Here is a 19413-nt window from a genome sequence, read left to right as displayed (position 1 = left end):
AAGCGACTGGGATGAGAATCAGCACCTCCAATTCCGAGTCCATGGTTCTCGCCCGGAAAAGGGTGGAGTGCCATATCCGGGTTGGGGAGGAGATCTTGCCCCAAGTGGAGGAGTTCAAGTACCTCGGAGTCTTGTTCACGAGTGAGGGAAGAGTGGATCGTGAGATCGACAGGCGGATCGGTGCGGCGTCTTCAGTAATGCGGACGCTGTATCGATCCGTTGTGGTGAAGAAGGAGCTGAGCCGGAAGGCAAAGCTCTCAATTTACCGATCGATCTACGTTCCCATCCTCACCTACGGTCATGCGCTTTGGGTCATGACCGAAAGGACAAGATCACGGGTACAAGCGGCCGAAATGAGTTTCCTCCGCCAGGTGGCGGGGCTCTCCCTTAGAGATAGGGTGAGAAGCTCTGCCATCCGGGGGGAACTCAAAGTAAAGCCTCTGCTCCTCCACATCGAGAGGAGCCAGATGAGGTGGTTCGGGCATCTGGTCAAGATGCCACCCGAACGCCTCCCTAGGGAGGTGTTTAGGGCACGTCCGACCGGTAGGAGGCCGTGGGGAAGACCCAGGACACGTTGGGAAGACTATGTCTCCCGGCTGGCCTGGGAACGCCTCGGGGTCCCACAGGAAGAGCTGGACGAAGTGGCTGGGGAGAGGGAAGTCTGGGCTTCCCTGCTTAGGCTGCTGCCCCCGCGACCCGACCTCGGATAAGCGGAAGAAGATGGATGGATGGATGGACAAACCAGGCCAAAAGCAACTTTGTTATATCAACAGCAGCCACTCGCTCTTTCTCACTTGCGCCAACACATGCACATATGGCACTTAGCCAGTGATGCGTTTACAGCCACACAAAAAGTCGAACAACTCCAACACCACACATAAAGTGTCATTCCAGGTCGTTACACTACGATTTACCAATCAAATGTGTGCTTATTCTAGTGTCATTTGTTAGGAATCTTAATTTATAACTATTAATCATGAAATGCTAATAAAAATATGTGTTTTACAAACAGGAAGTTGCAGGAATGTACACATGATCCCCTGCTTACATCTCATTGTGCAACATGTGAATGTTTTAATGGGAACTAAATGCAATGTCTGAAAGGGGCTACAAATTATTTCCAAAGCAGGACCTCCACTCAGACAAACAATACAAGTACACAGTTCATGAAAAACAATATTTTTTGTTATTGTCATTGTAAGTCGGCCTAAACACTTATATTAGAAATGGAAATGACTGCTGTCATTTGATTATAATAATAATAAGAGAATGTTGTCTGTCTATCTGTGTTGGCCCTGCGATGAGGTGGGGACTTGTCCAGGGTGTACGCCGCCGTCCGCCTGAATGCAGCTGAGATAGGCTCCAGCACCCCCCCGCGACCCCGAAAGGTACAAGCGGTAGAAAATGGATGGATGGAGATTGAAGTTGTTATTTAGTGAGGTTTGGGACAGGTGTGCTGCTGGTGTAGCCACAGTGTGCACGTCTGATGTTGCTCACACACATGAAAAATTAGAGGGAACATTGGTGGTGACAAATGTTTATTTGTTATTTTTTTTCAATCACCTTTCATTCCAGTGCTGGAGGTCAGTATTTAAAAATGTATTTTTTACTTCCCACACTGCTCGAAAAGCAGTAATTAACATGAACTAATAACACATGCGCAACTCACAATAGGGATTGTAGGTAACCACAATTACCCTTCATCGCATCTGGTTGCCATGGCAGCAGACAAGCACGCATTTGCAGCCTCGTAGCCGACCCCCGGACTTTTCTCACGGGCAACAATTGTGCCGTGCTTTTCTTTTACGTCTTGGGGGGGGAGGGGTACCTGCACGAGACCCCTCGGCCGGGGGGTCATGTGACATGTCAAGGGGAAGGGCCCTGCAGACAAAGACAAATACGACCTCTTTAAAGGATCAATGGTGCTCCTCTGGGACCGCGACCCTGCCCCCATGAATAGTGGAAATGATGGATCGTGAGCAAAAGGGAGGGCTAAAGGAATTTTAGATTTGATTATTGTTTCTTTTTAGCCCCCCTCTAAGTTGGATCGAGTACGGTCTGGAATTGTTTGTCGTGCTTGCTTATCAAGTAGCCTGTGCTTAGCTCTTAAAGCAACAGTACATAATTTTCACTTAGGGGCCACTTTAAAGGATACTCTTAATATTCTAATGAGATCTGATGCAAGAGCTGTATTTATAAGCCTTCACGACACTGTCAGTTTTATCATTTATAATTGTTATTATTGCTAGGTGATTGCAATATAATGTAACCTGTGTAAAGGATGTACAAAATCCAAAACCGGTGAAGTTGGCACATTGTGTAAAATCGTAAATAAAAACAGAATATAATGATTTGCAAATTATTTTCAACTTATATTCAATTGAATAGACTGCAAAGACCGAGCAAATTGTTGAACGGTTTAAGAACAACATTTCTCCACAAGCTATTGCAAGGAATTTTAGGGATTTCACAATCTACGGTCCGTAATATCATCGAAAGGTTTAGAGGATCTGGAGAAATCACCGCACGTAAGCGATGATATTACGGACCTTCGATCCCTTCGGCGGTACTGCATCAAAAAGGGACATCGGTGTGTAAAGGATATCACCACATGGGCTCAGGAACACTTCAGAAGACCACTGTCAGTAAATACAGTCTGTCGCTACATCTGTAAGTGCAAGTTAAAACTATGTTATGCAAAGCCAAAGCCATTTATCAACAACACCCAGAAACGCTGCCCGAGCTCATCTAAGATGGACCGATGCAAAGTGTAAAAGTGTTCTGTAATATTCGAACGGAGAAATTTTTTTTTTTTTTTTTTGCAAATAATCATTAACTTATAATTTAATGGCAGCAACACATTGCAAAAAAGTTGGCACAGGAATGTTTACCACTGTGTTACATGGCCTTTCCTCTCTGTAAACGTTTGTGAACTGTGGAGACCAATTTTTCTCGTACCCGCACTCTTTTACTACGAAGCCATGCTGTTGTCTTGCTGAAATAAGCAGGGGCGTCCATGATAACGTTGCTTGGATGGCAACATAAGTTGCTCCAAAACATGTATGTACCTTTCAGCATTAATGGTGCCTTCACAGATGTGTAAGTTACCCATGCCTTGGGCACTAATACACCCCCATACCATCACAGATGCTGGCTTTTGCACTTTGCACCTAAAACAGTTCCGGGTGGTTCTTTTCCTCTTTGTTCCGGAGGACACGACGTCCACAGTTTCCAAAAACAATTTGAAATGTGGACTCGTCAGACCACAGAACACTTTTACACTTTGCATCGGTCCATCTTAGATGAGCTCGGGCAGCGTTTCTGGGTGTTGTTGATAAATGGCTTTGGCTTTGCATAATATAGTTTTAACTTGCACTTACAGATGTAGCGACAAACAGCAGTTACTGACAGTGGGCTTCTGAAGTGTTCCTGAGCCCATGTGGTGATATCCTTTACACACTGATGTCCCTTTTTGATGCAGTACCGCCGGAGGGATCGAAGGTCCGTAATATCATCGCTTACGTGCAGTGATTTCTCCAGATTATCTAAACATTTTGATGATATTACAGACCGTAGATGGTGAAATCCCTAAATTCCTTGCAATAGCTTGTTGAGAAATGTTGTTCTTAAACTGTTCGACAATTTGCTCAGGCATTTGTTGACAAAGTGGTGACCCTCGCCCCATCCTTGTTTGTGAATGACTGAGCATTTCATGGAAGCTGCTTTTATACCCAATCATGGGACCCACCTGTTCCCAATTAGCCTGTTCACCCGTGGGATGTTCCAAATAAGTGTTTGATGAGCATTCCTCAACTTTCTCAGTCTTTTTTGCCACTTGTGCCAGCTTTTTTGAAACACGCTGCAGGCATCCAATTGCAAATGAGCTAATAATTGCAAAAAATAACACATTTTTCCAGTTCGAACGTTAAAGTATCTTGTCTTTGCAGTCTATTCAATTGAATATAAGTTGACAAGGATTTGCAAATCATTTTATTCTGTTTTTATTTAGGATTCACACAACATGCCAACTTCACTGCTTTTGGGCTTTGTAAATACAGGTAAAAGCCAGTAAATTAGAATATTTTGAAAAACTTGATTTATTTCAGTAATTGCATTCAAAAGGTGTAACTTGTACATTATATTTATTCATTGCACACAGACTGATGCATTCAAATGTTTATTTCATTTAATTTTGATGATTTGAAGTGGCAACAAATGAAAATCCAAAATTCCGTGTGTCACAAAATTAGAATATTACTTAAGGCTAATACAAAAAAGGGATTGTTAGAAATGTTGGCCAACTGAAAAGTATGAAAATGAAAAATATGAGCATGTACAATACTCAATACTTGGTTGGAGCTCCTTTTGCCTCAATTACTGCGTTAATGCGGCGTGGCATGGAGTCGATGAGTTTCTGGCACTGCTCAGGTGTTATGAGAGCCCAGGTTGCTCTGATAGTGGCCTTCAACTCTTCTGCGTTTTTGGGTCTGGCATTCTGCATCTTCCTTTTCACAATACCCCACAGATTTTCTATGGGGCTAAGGTCAGGGGAGTTGGCGGGCCAATTTAGAACAGAAATACCATGGTCCGTAAACCAGGCACGGGTAGATTTTGCGCTGTGTGCAGGCGCCAAGTCCTGTTGGAACTTGAAATCTCCATCTCCATAGAGCAGGTCAGCAGCAGGAAGCATGAAGTGCTCTAAATCTTGCTGGTAGACCGCTGCGTTGACCCTGGATCTCAGGAAACAGAGTGGACCGACACCAGCAGATGACATGGCACCCCAAACCATCACTGATGGTGGAAACTTTACACTAGACTTCAGGCAACGTGGATCCTGTGCCTCTCCTGTCTTCCTCCAGACTCTGGGACCTCGATTTCCAAAGGAAATGCAAAATTTGCATGGTTGGGTGATGGTTTGGGGTGCCATGTCATCTGCTGGTGTCGGTCCACTCTGTTTCCTGAGATCCAGGGTCAACGCAGCCGTCTACCAGCAAGTTTTAGAGCACTTCATGCTTCCTGCTGCTGACCTGCTCTATGGAGATGGAGATTTCAAGTTCCAACAGGACTTGGCGCCTGCACACAGCGCAAAATCTACCCGTGCCTGGTTTACGGACCATGGTATTTCTGTTCTAAATTGGCCCGCCAACTCCCCTGACCTTAGCCCCATAGAAAATCTGTGGGGTATTGTGAAAAGGAAGATGCAGAATGCCAGACCCAAAAACGCAGAAGAGTTGAAGGCCACTATCAGAGCAACCTGGGCTCTCATAACACCTGAGCAGTGCCAGAAACTCATCGACTCCATGCCACGCCGCATTAACGCAGTAATTGAGGCAAAAGGAGCTCCAACCAAGTATTGAGTATTGTACATGCTCATATTTTTCATTTTCATACTTTTCAGTTGGCCAACATTTCTAAAAATCCCTTTTTTGTATTAGCCTTAAGTAATATTCTAATTTTGTGACACACGGAATTTTGGATTTTCATTTGTTGCCACTTCAAATCATCAAAATTAAATGAAATAAACATTTGAATGCATCAGTCTGTGTGCAATGAATAAATATAATGTACAAGTTACACCTTTTGAATGCAATTACTGAAATAAATCAAGTTTTTCAAAATATTCTAATTTACTGGCTTTTTACCTGTAAATGGCGAAAATGTTACAAGTTTTTCTCAATTGCATGAGTGAGGTTCTTTAACAGGCGGGGCTTTTTGTCTCTCATTCTTAAGGAATTGTGTTGTAGTTATTGTATAACATCTTTGACTTACTGACCTAATGTATAGATGAGTTGTTTTTAGCCTTTTTTTTTTTTTTTTTTAACAAACAACATAGTTTATCTGTTTGTTGAAAGTGTTATGTGGCTGTGAGTAATGCGTTTCTTTATATTTTTTTCCCCCTTTTTGGTGATGTTTGATAACAAAAAAGCAATATTATAGTTTCTGTGCAGAGACCCTGAAAAATGTATTTGTGCTGCTTAAAATTCTTCTGGCACATTGGAGGAGGGAGGGGGTGCACGGGGTGTCTTTTTTTTTTGTTGTTGTTTTTTTCCAGGCGTTTTGTATTCTCTCCTATTTCGTTTGCAGATGCACTCCTCCGTGCAGTTGGCAGTAAACCAGGAGAACCTGAGGAGGCGCAGGAACAAGAAGGGAGGCTATGACCTATATGGCCAGCTGCTGCGGGACAGAGGCGGGATGGTGTGTTCTCCCTACCCTGCAATTATATCCGACAGCTCTTAATTTGTCATAATTGAGACTGCCTTGATTCTGTTACGTTGTCGGAGGAAGTTGGCAATTTTGTGTTTGCAGAAGGATCCCGCTCGGTTTGTCGTTTTGTAGGTTTTTTTTCTGTAAAAGTATGCAGTGCCAATTTCTTATGATGGTTCTATCAATATTCAGTTGATCCCTCACATATGCATTGAAGAGTGGGTTTGTTGTATTTGTGATATGCTTTGTAATAAAGGGAGAATACATTTGCATTACGAGCCAGTGTCATTAAAGGGGAACATTATCACCAGACCTATGTAAGCGTCAATATACAGGTAAAAGCCAGTAAATTAGAATATTTTGAAAAACTTGATTTATTTCAGTAATTGCATTCAAAAGGTGTAACTTGTACATTATATTTATTCATTGCACACAGACTGATGCATTCAAATGTTTATTTCATTTAATTTTGATGATTTGAAGTGGCAACAAATGAAAATCCAAAATTCCGTGTGTCACAAAATTAGAATATTACTTAAGGCTAATACAAAAAAGGGATTTTTAGAAATGTTGGCCAACTGAAAAGTATGAAAATGAAAAATATGAGCATGTACAATACTCAATACTTGGTTGGAGCTCCTTTTGCCTCAATTACTGCGTTAATGCGGCGTGGCATGGAGTCGATGAGTTTCTGGCACTGCTCAGGTGTTATGAGAGCCCAGGTTGCTCTGATAGTGGCCTTCAACTCTTCTGCGTTTTTGGGTCTGGCATTCTGCATCTTCCTTTTCACAATACCCCACAGATTTTCTATGGGGCTAAAGTCAGGGGAGTTGGCGGGCCAATTTAGAACAGAAATACCATGGTCCGTAAACCATGCACGGGTAGATTTTGCGCTGTGTACAGGCGCCAAGTCCTGTTGGAACTTGAAATCTCCATCTCCATAGAGCAGGTCAGCAGCAGGAAGCATGAAGTGCTCTAAAACTTGCTGGTAGACGGCTGCGTTGACCCTGGATCTCAGGAAACAGAGTGGACCGACACCAGCAGATGACATGGCACCCCAAACCATCACCCAACCGTCCAAATTTTGCATTTCCTTTGGAAATCGAGGTCCCAGAGTCTGGAGGAAGACAGGAGAGGCACAGGATCCACGTTGCCTGAAGTCTAGTGTAAAGTTTCCACCATCAGTGATAGTTTGGGGTGCCATGTCATCTGCTGGTGTCGGTCCACTCTGTTTCCTGAGATCCAGGGTCAACGCAGCCGTCTACCAGCACGTTTTAGAGCACTTCATGCTTCCTGCTGCTGACCTGCTCTATGGAGATGGAGATTTCAAGTTCCAACAGGACTTGGCGCCTGCACACAGCGCAAAATCTACCCGTGCCTGGTTTACGGACCATGGTATTTCTGTTCTAAATTGGCCCGCCAACTCCCCTGACCTTAGCCCCATAGAAAATCTGTGGGGTATTGTGAAAAGGAAGATGCAGAATGCCAGACCCAAAAACGCAGAAGAGTTGAAGGCCACTATCAGAGCAACCTGGGCTCTCATAACACCTGAGCAGTGCCAGAAACTCATCGACTCCATGCCACGCCGCATTAACGCAGTAATTGAGGCAAAAGGAGCTCCAACCAAGTATTGAGTATTGTACATGCTCATATTTTTCATTTTCATACTTTTCAGTTGGCCAACATTTCTAAAAATCCCTTTTTTGTATTAGCCTTAAGTAATATTCTAATTTTGTGACACACGGAATTTTGGATTTTCATTTGTTGCCACTTCAAATCATCAAAATTAAATGAAATAAACATTTGAATGCATCAGTCTGTGTGCAATGAATAAATATAATGTACAAGTTACACCTTTTGAATGCAATTACTGAAATAAATCAAGTTTTTCAAAATATTCTAATTTACTGGCTTTTACCTGTATACCTTGATGTTGCAGAAAAAAGACCATATATTTTTTTAACCGATTCCCGAACTCTAAATGGGTGAATTTTGGCGAATTAAACGCCTTTCTATTATTCGCTCTCGGAGCGATGACCTCACAACGTGACGGCATACTTGCCAACCCTCCCCAACACATTTCAGGAGAACATCCGCACCGTAACACAACATAAACACAACAGAGCAAATACCCAGAATCCTTGCAGATGCTTGTTTTCATTCAGAAAAATCTACCTCTCATACGTGATGACAAGGAGAAAAAGACTTAGCCCACTCTTTGAGCTTCATCTGTTGCACAAATAGACTAATAGTCTGGACTGAGTGAAGATGTTTTATTTATGTTTTGTGCATTTTTCCCCCATGCACTTTAAAGGATGGCTGTGTTTTCTACTAGTCTAGACTGAAGCAGTTTTATTAATGTTCATGCACTTTAAAGGATGGCTATGTTATCTACTAGTCTAGACTGAAGCAGTTTTTTATTTTTGTGCCTTTCTTTTTTTTTTTTGCACATTTTTGTTACTCATACGTTAAGAACAGGGCAAATTGTGCCCAGTTTATAGTATACTTTGGACTGAAGCTGTGTGCCTTCATTGTTTTTGTAGCTGTTGTTTTGAGGCATGTTTAAAAAAAAAAAAGTACAGTGTTGTAGTGAGTATCAGGATTATTTCAGGGAGAGCATGTCCCACATTCCAAGCTGCTGTTTTGAGGCATGCTAAAAAAAATAATGCACTTTGTGACTTCAATAATAAATATGGCAGTGCCATGTTGGCACTTTTTTCCATAACTTGAGTTGATTTATTTTGGAAAGCCTTGTTACATTGTTTAATGCATCAAGCGGGGCATCACAACAAAATTAGGCATAATAATGCGTTAATTCCACGACTATATATATCGGTATTGGTTGATATCGGTATCGGTAATTAAGAGTTTGACAATATCGGAATATCGGATATCGGCATAAAAGCCATTATCGGACATCCCTATTTATTTTCCATCTGGTTTTTACTCTCAGGTGGATTAAATCATACTTGCCAACCCTCCCGGATTTTCCGGGAGACTCCCGAAATTCAGCGCCTCTCCCGAAAACCTCCCGGGACAAATTTTCTCCCGAAAATCTCCCGAAATTCAGGCGGAGCTGGAAGCCACGCCCCCTCCAGCTCCATGCGGACCTGAGTGACGTGAGGTGCGCAACACCACGTAAATCGTTGGCCAACCAAAAAGTAACCCCAGTACGCTATAGCCAACATTCACCAGGAGATGGCAACAGACAAACATAGATCACTCTATTACATTCCTCCCCTTTTAGAAATGTATAGAAGTTACTCAAAATAAATAAACAATCCAACCAAAAGATGCAGCAGCTCGATTAAAAAACTGTACTTAAGCCACATTCTTTTCTTTTTTTTTTAGTACTGAACTCTTAACCCTCATTTGTAAAAAAAAAAAATAACATGCTTATTATACAAACAGTATTTGTACACCTTTAACACAGATTTTTATACTGATTTTTATACACGAGATTCAGTTTTTTTGGTGGTACTCGAAACCTTTCTGGGTACCTGCGAAAGGGTGTTCAGCATGGTTAGAAAAATAGTGATAGAGAATAGAACAAGGATGGACAATTCAACCCTTAACTCAACAATGAGTAGATGAGTGTTGTGTGTGTGTATATGTGTAAATAAATGAACACTGAAATTCAAGTATTTCTTTTATTTATGTATATATATATATATATATATATATATATATATATATATATATATATATATATAAGAACAGAAAACGAAACGACATCATCTGGTACAACCCCCCATACAGCAAAAACGTCTCAACGAACATTGGACACAAATTCCTCAACCTGATTGACAAACACTTTCCCAAAGACAACAACCTAAGAAAAGTATTCAACAAGAACAACATCAAATTGAGCTACAGCTGCATGAACAATATACGACAAATCATCTCAAACCACAACAAAACAATTGCAAATGAGCCGTCGACCCCCAGTCAGAACGACTCCAAAACCAACAAAGCATGTAACTGTCGAAAGAAACCTGATTGCCCCCTCAACGGGGGATGCTTACAAACATCAGTTGTCTACCAATCTAAGGTAATACGCAAGGACATTAACACATCCGACACATATGTAGGATTAACCGAGGGTGAATTAAAAACCAGATGGAACAACCACAAGGCTTCTTTCAGGAACAAAAACCTGCGAAATACCACAGAACTCAGCAAACACATTTGGGACCTCAAAGACAATAATGTTGAATATTCAATAACATGGCAAATTCTTGCATCCAGCACACCTTACAATAGTGGTAATAAAAGATGCAACCTATGCTTGAAAGAGAAACTGTTTATTATCTACCGTCCAGACCTGTCATCCCTCAACAAGCGCAGCGAAATTGTAACAACATGCCGCCATAGACGGAAACACCTCCTAGGTAACACATGGGCCAATCACCACGCCCCTAGGCCAGCCTGTACCCACCCACTCTGTGCCCTATATAAACCATGGTATGCGAATGCTCCCATTAAAATCTCCTGACGATTGAGGGTACCCCCCTCATGAAACAGGCCTGTAGAGATGAAATAGTCTTGTGATTTTTTTCCCCACACATACATATATATATATATATATATATATATATATATATATATATATATATAGCTAGAATTCACTGAAAGTCAAGTATTTCTTATATATATATATATATATATATATATATATATATATATATATATATATATGAAATACTTGACTTGGTGAATTCGAGCTGTAAATATACTCCTCCCCTCTTAGCCCCGCCCCCAACCACGCCCCCGCCCCACCCTGACCACGCCCCCCACTTCCCGAAATGGAGGTCTCAAGGTTGGCAAGTATGACGTGACGTCACATCGGTAAGCAATCCGCCATTTTCTCACTTTCGTCGGTGTGTTGTCGGAGGGTGTAACAACACGATCAAGGACGGATTCAAGTTGCACCAGTGGCCCAAAGATGCGAAAGTGGCAAGAAATTGGACAAAATTTGTTCAAAATACGAGGCTGTGGGGAAAGCCGACGAAATGTTCAGTCGTTTGTTCCGCACACTTTACCGACGAAAGCTATGCTACGACAGAGATGGCAAGAATGTGTGGATATCCTGCGACACTCAAAGCAGATGCATTTCCAACGATAAAGTCAAAGAAATCTGCCGCCAGACCCCCATTGAATCTGCCGGAGTGTGTGAGCTATTCAGGGACAAAGGACCTCGGTAGCACGGCAAGCAATGGCGGCAGTTTGTTCCCGCAGACGAGCGAGCTAAACCCCCTATCGACCCTAGCTTCCCTGGCCTGCTGACATCAACTCCAAAACTGGACAGATCAGCTTTCAGGAAAAGAGAGCGGATGAGGGTATGTCTACAGAATATATTAATTGATGAAAACGTTATTCATTACTCGCGGTTTTACGTATAATATTATACATAAACTGTGTTTACCAATAATTTAGCTTAAAAACATTTATTTTTTTCAATCATTCGAGTACATTCGGGTAGTCTTGTGTAATGCAGTATTTTGTGTCTATTTAGGTATGGTTAACCTGAGTGCTGAAATCCTGGAAAAATATATGTTCTTAGGCCGCCTGAAATGGGCTGTCTGCACTCTCAAAGTGCATGTTGTTGCCAAATGTATTTCATATGCTGTAAACCTAGTTCATAGTTGTTAGTAATTATCTTATCAGACAGTCTTAAGCCGCTGAAATCCGAGTCTGAATCCGAGCTAATGTCGCTATACCTTGCTGTTTGTTTGTGTTGGCATCACTATGTGACGTCACAGGAAAATGGACGGGTGTATATAACGATGGTTAAAATCAGGCACTTTGAAGCTTTTTTTTAGGGATATTGCGTGATGGGTAAAATTTTGAAAAAAACTTCGAAAAATAAAATAAGCCACTGGGAACTGATTTTTAATGGTTTTAACCCTTCTGAAATTGTGATAATGTTCCCCTTTAAAACAGGACTGCATTTCCTGGAGGACGTCAGGTCAAATATGAAGGACTCCTGACTTTGAGAAGCCAAACCATCCATCCATCCTAGGGGTGTAACGGTACACAAAAATTTTGGTTCGGTACGTACCTCGGTTTAGAGGTCACGGTTCGGTTAATTTTCGGTACAGTAAGAAAACAACAAAATATACATTTTTTTGGGTTATTTATTTACCAAATTTGTAAACAATGGCATAACATACATATACACACAGGGTCCATTGCCAGGGTTAATGTGGTCAACATGTATCAAATAAAAACTAAATAAGATAAGGCTCAGAATGGTTTCTTAACAAAACCTTTCTATACATGAAGTGATTTTTTTGATTGATTGATTGAGACTTTTATTAGTAGATAGCACATACATGCCAACCTTGAGACCTCCGATTTCGGGAGGTGGGGGTGGGGGGGGCGTGGTCGGAAGTGGGGTGGGAGCGTGGTTAAGAGAGGAGGAGTATATTTACAGCTAGAATTCACCAAGTCAAGTATTTCATATATATATATATATATATATATATATAAGAAATACTTGACTTTCAGTGAATTCTAGCTATATATATATATATATATATATATATATATATATATATATATATATATATATTTTTTTTTTTTTTTTTTTTTTTTAATTATATATATGTATATATATATATATATATATATATATATATATATATATATATATATATATATTTTATTATATATATGTATATATATATATATATATATATATATAAATAAGAGAAATACTTGAATTTCAGTGTTCATTTATTTACACATATACACACACATAACACTCATCTACTCATTGTTGAGTTAAGGGTTGAATCGTCCATCCTTGTTCTATTCTCTGTCTCTGGGCAATAATTTAGACTCAATCTGCTGTACAGTATGTGTGTTTGGGTCTTATTTTAAGGAACTCTAATTCAAAACCTCACAATAATGTCTGATTGAATGCTAAAAACGTTATGACAGGCTGCCTTACAAAAAACGGATTGGAATTTTACATTTATTTTACTACAAACCCCATTTCCATATGAGTTGGGAAATTGTGTTAGATGTAAATATAAACAGAATACAATGATTTGCAAATCCTTTTCAACCCATATTCAGTTGAATATGCTACAAAGACAACATATTTGATGTTCAAACTGATAAAAAAAATTTTTTTTGCAAATAATCATTAACTTTAGAATTTGATGCCAGCAACACGTGACAAAGAAGTTGGGAAAGGTGGCAATAAATACTGATAAAGTTGAGGAATGCTCATCAAACACTTATTTGGAACATCCCACAGGTGTGCAGGCTAATTGGGAACAGGTGGGTGCCATGATTGGGTATAAAAACAGCTTCCCAAAAAATGCTCAGTCTTTCACAGGAAAGGATGGGGCGAGGTACACCCCTTTGTCCACAACTGCGTGAGCAAATAGTCAAACAGTTTAAGAACAATATTTCTCAAAGTGCAATTGCAAGAAATTTAGGGATTTCAACATCTACGGTCCAAAATATCATCAAAAGGTTCAGAGAATCTGGAGAAATCACTCCACGTAAGCAGCATGGCCGGAAACCAACATTAAATGACCGTGACCTTTGATCCCTCAGACGGCACTGTATCAAAAACTGACATCAATCTCTAAAGGATATCACCACATGGGCTCAGGAACACTTCAGAAAACCACTGTCACTAAATACAGTTTGTCGCTACATCTGTAAGTGCAAGTTAAAGCTCTACTACGCAAAGCGAAAGCCATTTATCAACAACACCCAGAAACGCCGCCGGCTTCTCTGGGCCCGAGATCATCTAAGATGGACTCATGCAAAGTGGAAAAGTGTTCTGTGGTCTGACGAGTCCACATTTCAAATTGTTTTTGGAAATATTCGACATCGTGTCATCCGGACCAAAGGGGAAGCGAACCATCCAGACTGTTATCGACGCAAAGTTCAAAAGCCAGCATTTGTGACGGTATGGGGGTGCATTAGTGCCCAAGGCATGGGTAACTTACACATCTGTGAAGGCACCATTAATGCTGAAAGGTACATACAGGTTTTGGAACAACATATTCTGCCATCTAAGCGCCGTCTTTGTCATGGACGCCCCTGCTTATTTCAGCAAGACAATGCCAAGCCACATTCAGCACGTGTTACAACAGCGTGGCTTCGTAAAAAAAAGAGTGCGGGTACTTTCCTGGCCCGCCTGCAGTCCAGACCTGTCTCCCATTGAAAATGTGTGGTGCATTATGAAGCGTAAAATACGACAGCGGAGATCCCGGACTGTTGAACGACTGAAGCTCTACATAAAACAAGAATGGGAAAGAATTCCACTTTCAAAGCTTCAACAATTAGTTTCCTCAGTTCCCAATCGTTTATTGAGTGTTGTTAAAAGAAAAGGCGATGTAACACAGTGGTGAACATGCCCTTTCCCAACTACTTTGGCACGTGTTGCAGCCGTGAAATTCTAAGTTAATTATTATTTGCAAAAAAAAATAAAGTTTATGAGTTTGAACATCAAATATCTTGTCTTTGTAGCATATTCAATTGAATATGGGTTGAAAAGGATTTGCAAATCATTGTATTCCGTTTATATTTACATCTAACACAATTTCCCAACTCATATGGAAACGGGGTTTGTAGTAATAATAGCCAAGAATAATAATAATACATTTAATATCACAAGGGTGTTCGATTAGGCAATGCAATATAAAGTGCTTTCCAGATGTATAAAATTACTAGAAGTTGAATAAATGTAATCTAATTTGCTTTGTTAGCTCTTACACAAAGCTAAAATATTGTTTTGTTCAGATATTAGCATATATTGACCTACATCGCCTTGGTTTTAATATCCTTTGTGTACAAAATGTATCAAAGTGCAAATGAGGGAGGATGACCATTGTGTTCAATTGATTGTTATCGACCAAGAACATAAAACTTGCCTAACATGACATCATATTGGACTCCATCTGGGCACTAATATTCTGTTCAATACAACATGAACATCAAAACAGGAATCCAGCACATGCAAAGAGATGATTCTGTCACATTAAATAATTTGCTAAAAATGTGTTGGCCCAAATATAGGAAGTATTTTTCCCTTCGAATAAGAGACCCTCGGTCTTGTATTGGTCATCTTGAGGTGTATTTATGCAAACCAACCGGTGGCGCTAAAGAGCTTTTTGTCCTGTCACACACACACACACACACACAGAAGAGTATGATGCCACAGCGAAGAAACACCCTTTTTATTACAAACCCCGTTTCCATATGAGTTGGGAAATTGTGTTAGATGTAAATATAAACGGAATACAATGATTTGCAAATCCTTTTCAACCCATATTCAATTGAATGCACTACAAAGACAACATATTTGATGTTCAAACTGATAAACAATTTTTTTTTGTGCAAATAATCATTAACTTTAGAATTTGATGCCAGCAACACGTGACAAAGAAGTTGGGAAAGGTGGCAATAAATACTGATAAAGTTGAGGAATGCTCATCAAACGCTTATTTGGAACATCCCACAGGTGTGCAGGCTAATTGGGAACAGGTGGGTGCCATGATTGGGTATAAAAGTAGATTCCATGAAATGCTCAGTCATTCACAAACAAGGATGGGGCGAAGGTCACCACTTTGTCAACAAATGCGTGAGCAAATTGTTGAACAGTTTAAGAAAAACCTTTCTCAACCAGCTATTGCAAGGAATTTAGAGATTTCACCATCTACGCTCCGTAATATCATCAAACGGTTCAGAGAATCTGGAGAAATCACTGCACGTAAGCAGCTAAGCCCGTGACCTTCGATCCCTCAGGCTGTACTGCATCAACAAGCGACATGAGTGTGTAAAGGATATCACCACGTGGGCTCAGGAACACTTCAGAAACCCACTGTCAGTAACTACAGTTGGTCGCTACATCTGTAAGTGCAAGTTAAAACTCTCCGATGCAAGGCGAAAACCGTTTATCAACAACACCCAGAAACGCCGTCGGCTTCGCTGGGCCTGAGCTCATCTAAGATGGACTGATACAAAGTGGAAAAGTGTTCTGTGGTCTGACGAGTCCACATGTCAAATTGTTTTTGGAAACTGTGGACGTCGTGTCCTCCGGACCAAAGAGGAAAAGAACCATCCGGATTGTTATAGGCGCAAAGTTGAAAAGCCAGCATCTGTGATGGTATGGGGGTGTATTAGTGCCCAAGACATGGGTAACTTACACATCTGTGAAGGTGCCATTAATGCTGAAAGGTACATACAGGTTTTGGAGTAACATATGTTGCCATCCAAGCAACGTTACCATGGACGCCCCTGCTTATTTCAACAAGACAATGCCAAGCCACGTGTTACATCAACGTGGCTTCATAGTAAAAGAGTGCGGGTACTAGACTGGCCTGCCTGTAGTCCAGACCTGTCTCCCATTGAAAAGGTGTGGCGCATTATGAAGCCTAAAATACCACAACGGAGACCCCCGGACTGTTGAACAACTTAAGCTGTAGTTAATTATTATTTGCAAAAAAAAAATAAAGTTTATGAGTTTGAACATCAAATATCTTGTCTTTGTAGTGCATTCAATTGAATTGTATTCCGTTTATATTTACATCTAACACAATTTCCCAACTCATATGGAAACAGGGTTTGGACAATATACCAGATGTTTACTAAAACTCTTGAAAAAGGGCCAGTTGTCTTATATTTGGGTCAACACAGTAGTTATTGTTTTTAAATGTTCAAAAGTATTTTTTAAATCAGTGTTGTCATGTAGGAAGTTGCCAATTATGGTAACAGAAGCTGGAATTGATCGCATTATTGTACGTAACTGCGTGGTTTTTAAAGACCACACATTATAGTAAAACATTACTGAACAAAATGTCTATAGCACAACTTATACCTGTGTTTCTTAACTATAGGGCCATTGTTGGGCCGTGAGCGCCCCCTAGAGGGCCGCCAAAAAACATATTTTCTCAGTTCTGGTCTATATAGGCCGCGATGGTATTCAGTTGTAATACACATTTCCACCACTTGTGGCAGTAATGACAATCTCAAACAAACAGAAGAAGTCTGAAGCTAAAGTCAGAGGAGTTGCTTAAGCGCAAAAATGATGACTAAAGTGGCAAAACTGTATTTTTATTTACACTTTAAATTTATTGACAATTTACTTGGAGACATATTCATTACTAGTTTAGTTAATTTTTTTTTAGCACAACATAATTTTACGTAAATTTATTTTGTGTCAGTTATTTGAGAAATTGAGTCCCTTATGCACAATATTTGGTCCTTTTATTTTTAAGTAAATATTAAATACATATTTGGGATTAACACATGGTTTTATACAAGGTTGTAAACTAAGTAATTTACATATATATATACAAATCTAGATGAGTAATTCATATGAAAGTAGAATTCTCTCACATCAACTTATATATATCAATATATTAATTAATAATGTCCCATCGACACTAAAGCAAAAAATAGATCCACATATGCAAATTCAATACAAATACAAAATCAAGCATATTTATATTCAAATCTCAAAAATATATTTACAAATACACGTTTATTTATACAAATTCTTGATTTATTTGTAAGTCACATTTTTATATTTGTACATTTTATTTGTGTATATTTTCAAATCTCAAAAATAAATATACAAATACGCGTGCGTTTATACAAATTATTTTTTTTATATCACATTTGTACTTGTATATTTATTAATATATGCCATACTTGCCAACCCTCCCGAATTTTCCGGGAGACTCCCGAAATTCAGTACCTCTCCCGAAAACCTCCCGGGACAAATATTCTCCCGAAAATCTCCCGATTTTCAGCCGGAGCTGGAAGCCACGCCCCCTCCAGCTCCATGCGGACCTGAGTGAGGACAGCCTTTTTTCATGACGGGAGGACAACAGGGTGACAAGAACTAAATCATCCAGACTCGAGATAAATTGTATTATGTTTATCTTACCCAAAAAAATAAATATATTTATTAATTTAAAAAATTTAAAAAAATAAATATATTTTTACTATATTTTGCTAAAAACATCAAAATTAATTGTATTTTTATTTTTATTTATTCGTGACTCCTTATTACATCCAGCCATAGAATTATACATTAAAATAAACATATTTGAAATAATTGATTTTAAATTATCATAATAATTCATTTAAAATGACCATATTTTATTATTAAAATAATTGCTTGTTTATCAACAACTTTAGCATTTTATTCATTACATTTTGAAACTCTCAGAAGCCAAGTTATGTTATATTCCTTAATATTTATGTATGCAAGTTTGAAGTATCAATTATCTAAACACAGTTTGTTTGCATATTTTCAGGATGTAGATATCTATATATACATATATATATATATATATATATATATATATATGTATGTGTGGGAAAAAAATCACAAGACTATTTCATCTCTACAGGCCTGTTTCATGAGGGGGGTACCCTCAATCATCAGGAGATTTTAATGGGAGCATTCGCATACCATGGTTTATATAGGGCACAGAGTGGGTGGGTACAGGCTGGCCTAGGGGCGTGGTGATTGGCTCATGTGTTACCTAGGAGGTGTTTCCGTCTATGGCGGCATGTTGTTACAATTTCGCTGCGCTTGTTGAGGGATGACAGGTCTGGACAGTAAATAATAAACAGTTTCTCTTTCAAGCATAGGTTGCATCTTTTATTACCACTATTGTAAGGTGTGCTGGATGCAAGAATTTGCCATGTTATTGAATATTCAACATTATTGTCTTTGGTACAACCCCCCATACAGCAAAAACGTCTCAACGAACATTGGACACAAATTCCTCAATCTGATTGACAAACACTTTCCCAAAGACAACACCCTAAGAAAAGTATTCAACAAGAACAACATTAAATTGAGCTACAGCTGCATGAACAATATACGACAAATCATCTCAAACCACAACAAAACAATTGCAAATGAGCCGTCGACCCCCAGACAGAGCGACTCCAAAACCAACAAAGGATGTAACTGTCGAAAGAAACCTGATTGCCCTCTCAACGGGGGGTGCTTACAAACATCAGTTGTCTACCAATCTAAGGTAATACGCAAGGACATTAACACATCCGACACATATGTAGGATTAACCGAGGGAGAGTTCAAAACCAGATGGAACAATCACAAGGCTTCTTTCAGGAACAAAAACCTGCGAAATACCACAGAACTCAGCAAACACATTTGGGACCTCAAAGACAATAATGTTGAATATTCAATAACATGGC

The 19413-nt window shown here is 39.7% G+C and overlaps 1 protein-coding gene across 1 annotated transcript in view; it reads left to right on the top strand.

Moving 5' to 3' along the window:
• Positions 1-6476, top strand: part of plp1a (proteolipid protein 1a) — a 50329-nt gene extending 43853 nt beyond the window's left edge. Inside the window, exon 7 of the mRNA XM_061927721.2 lies at positions 6085-6476. Within this exon, the coding sequence (XP_061783705.2) occupies positions 6085-6237 (153 nt within the window). The 3' untranslated portion in view covers positions 6238-6476. The remainder of the gene's footprint in view (positions 1-6084) is intronic.
• The last annotated feature ends 12937 nt before the right edge of the window (positions 6477-19413 follow it).

Source organism: Nerophis lumbriciformis, linkage group LG35 (genome assembly GCF_033978685.3).
Source record: "Nerophis lumbriciformis linkage group LG35, RoL_Nlum_v2.1, whole genome shotgun sequence".
Lineage (NCBI taxonomy): Eukaryota > Metazoa > Chordata > Actinopteri > Syngnathiformes > Syngnathidae > Nerophis > Nerophis lumbriciformis.
Note: the sequence above shows the minus strand (reverse complement) of the source record. Positions and strands in the feature narration are given on the sequence as shown.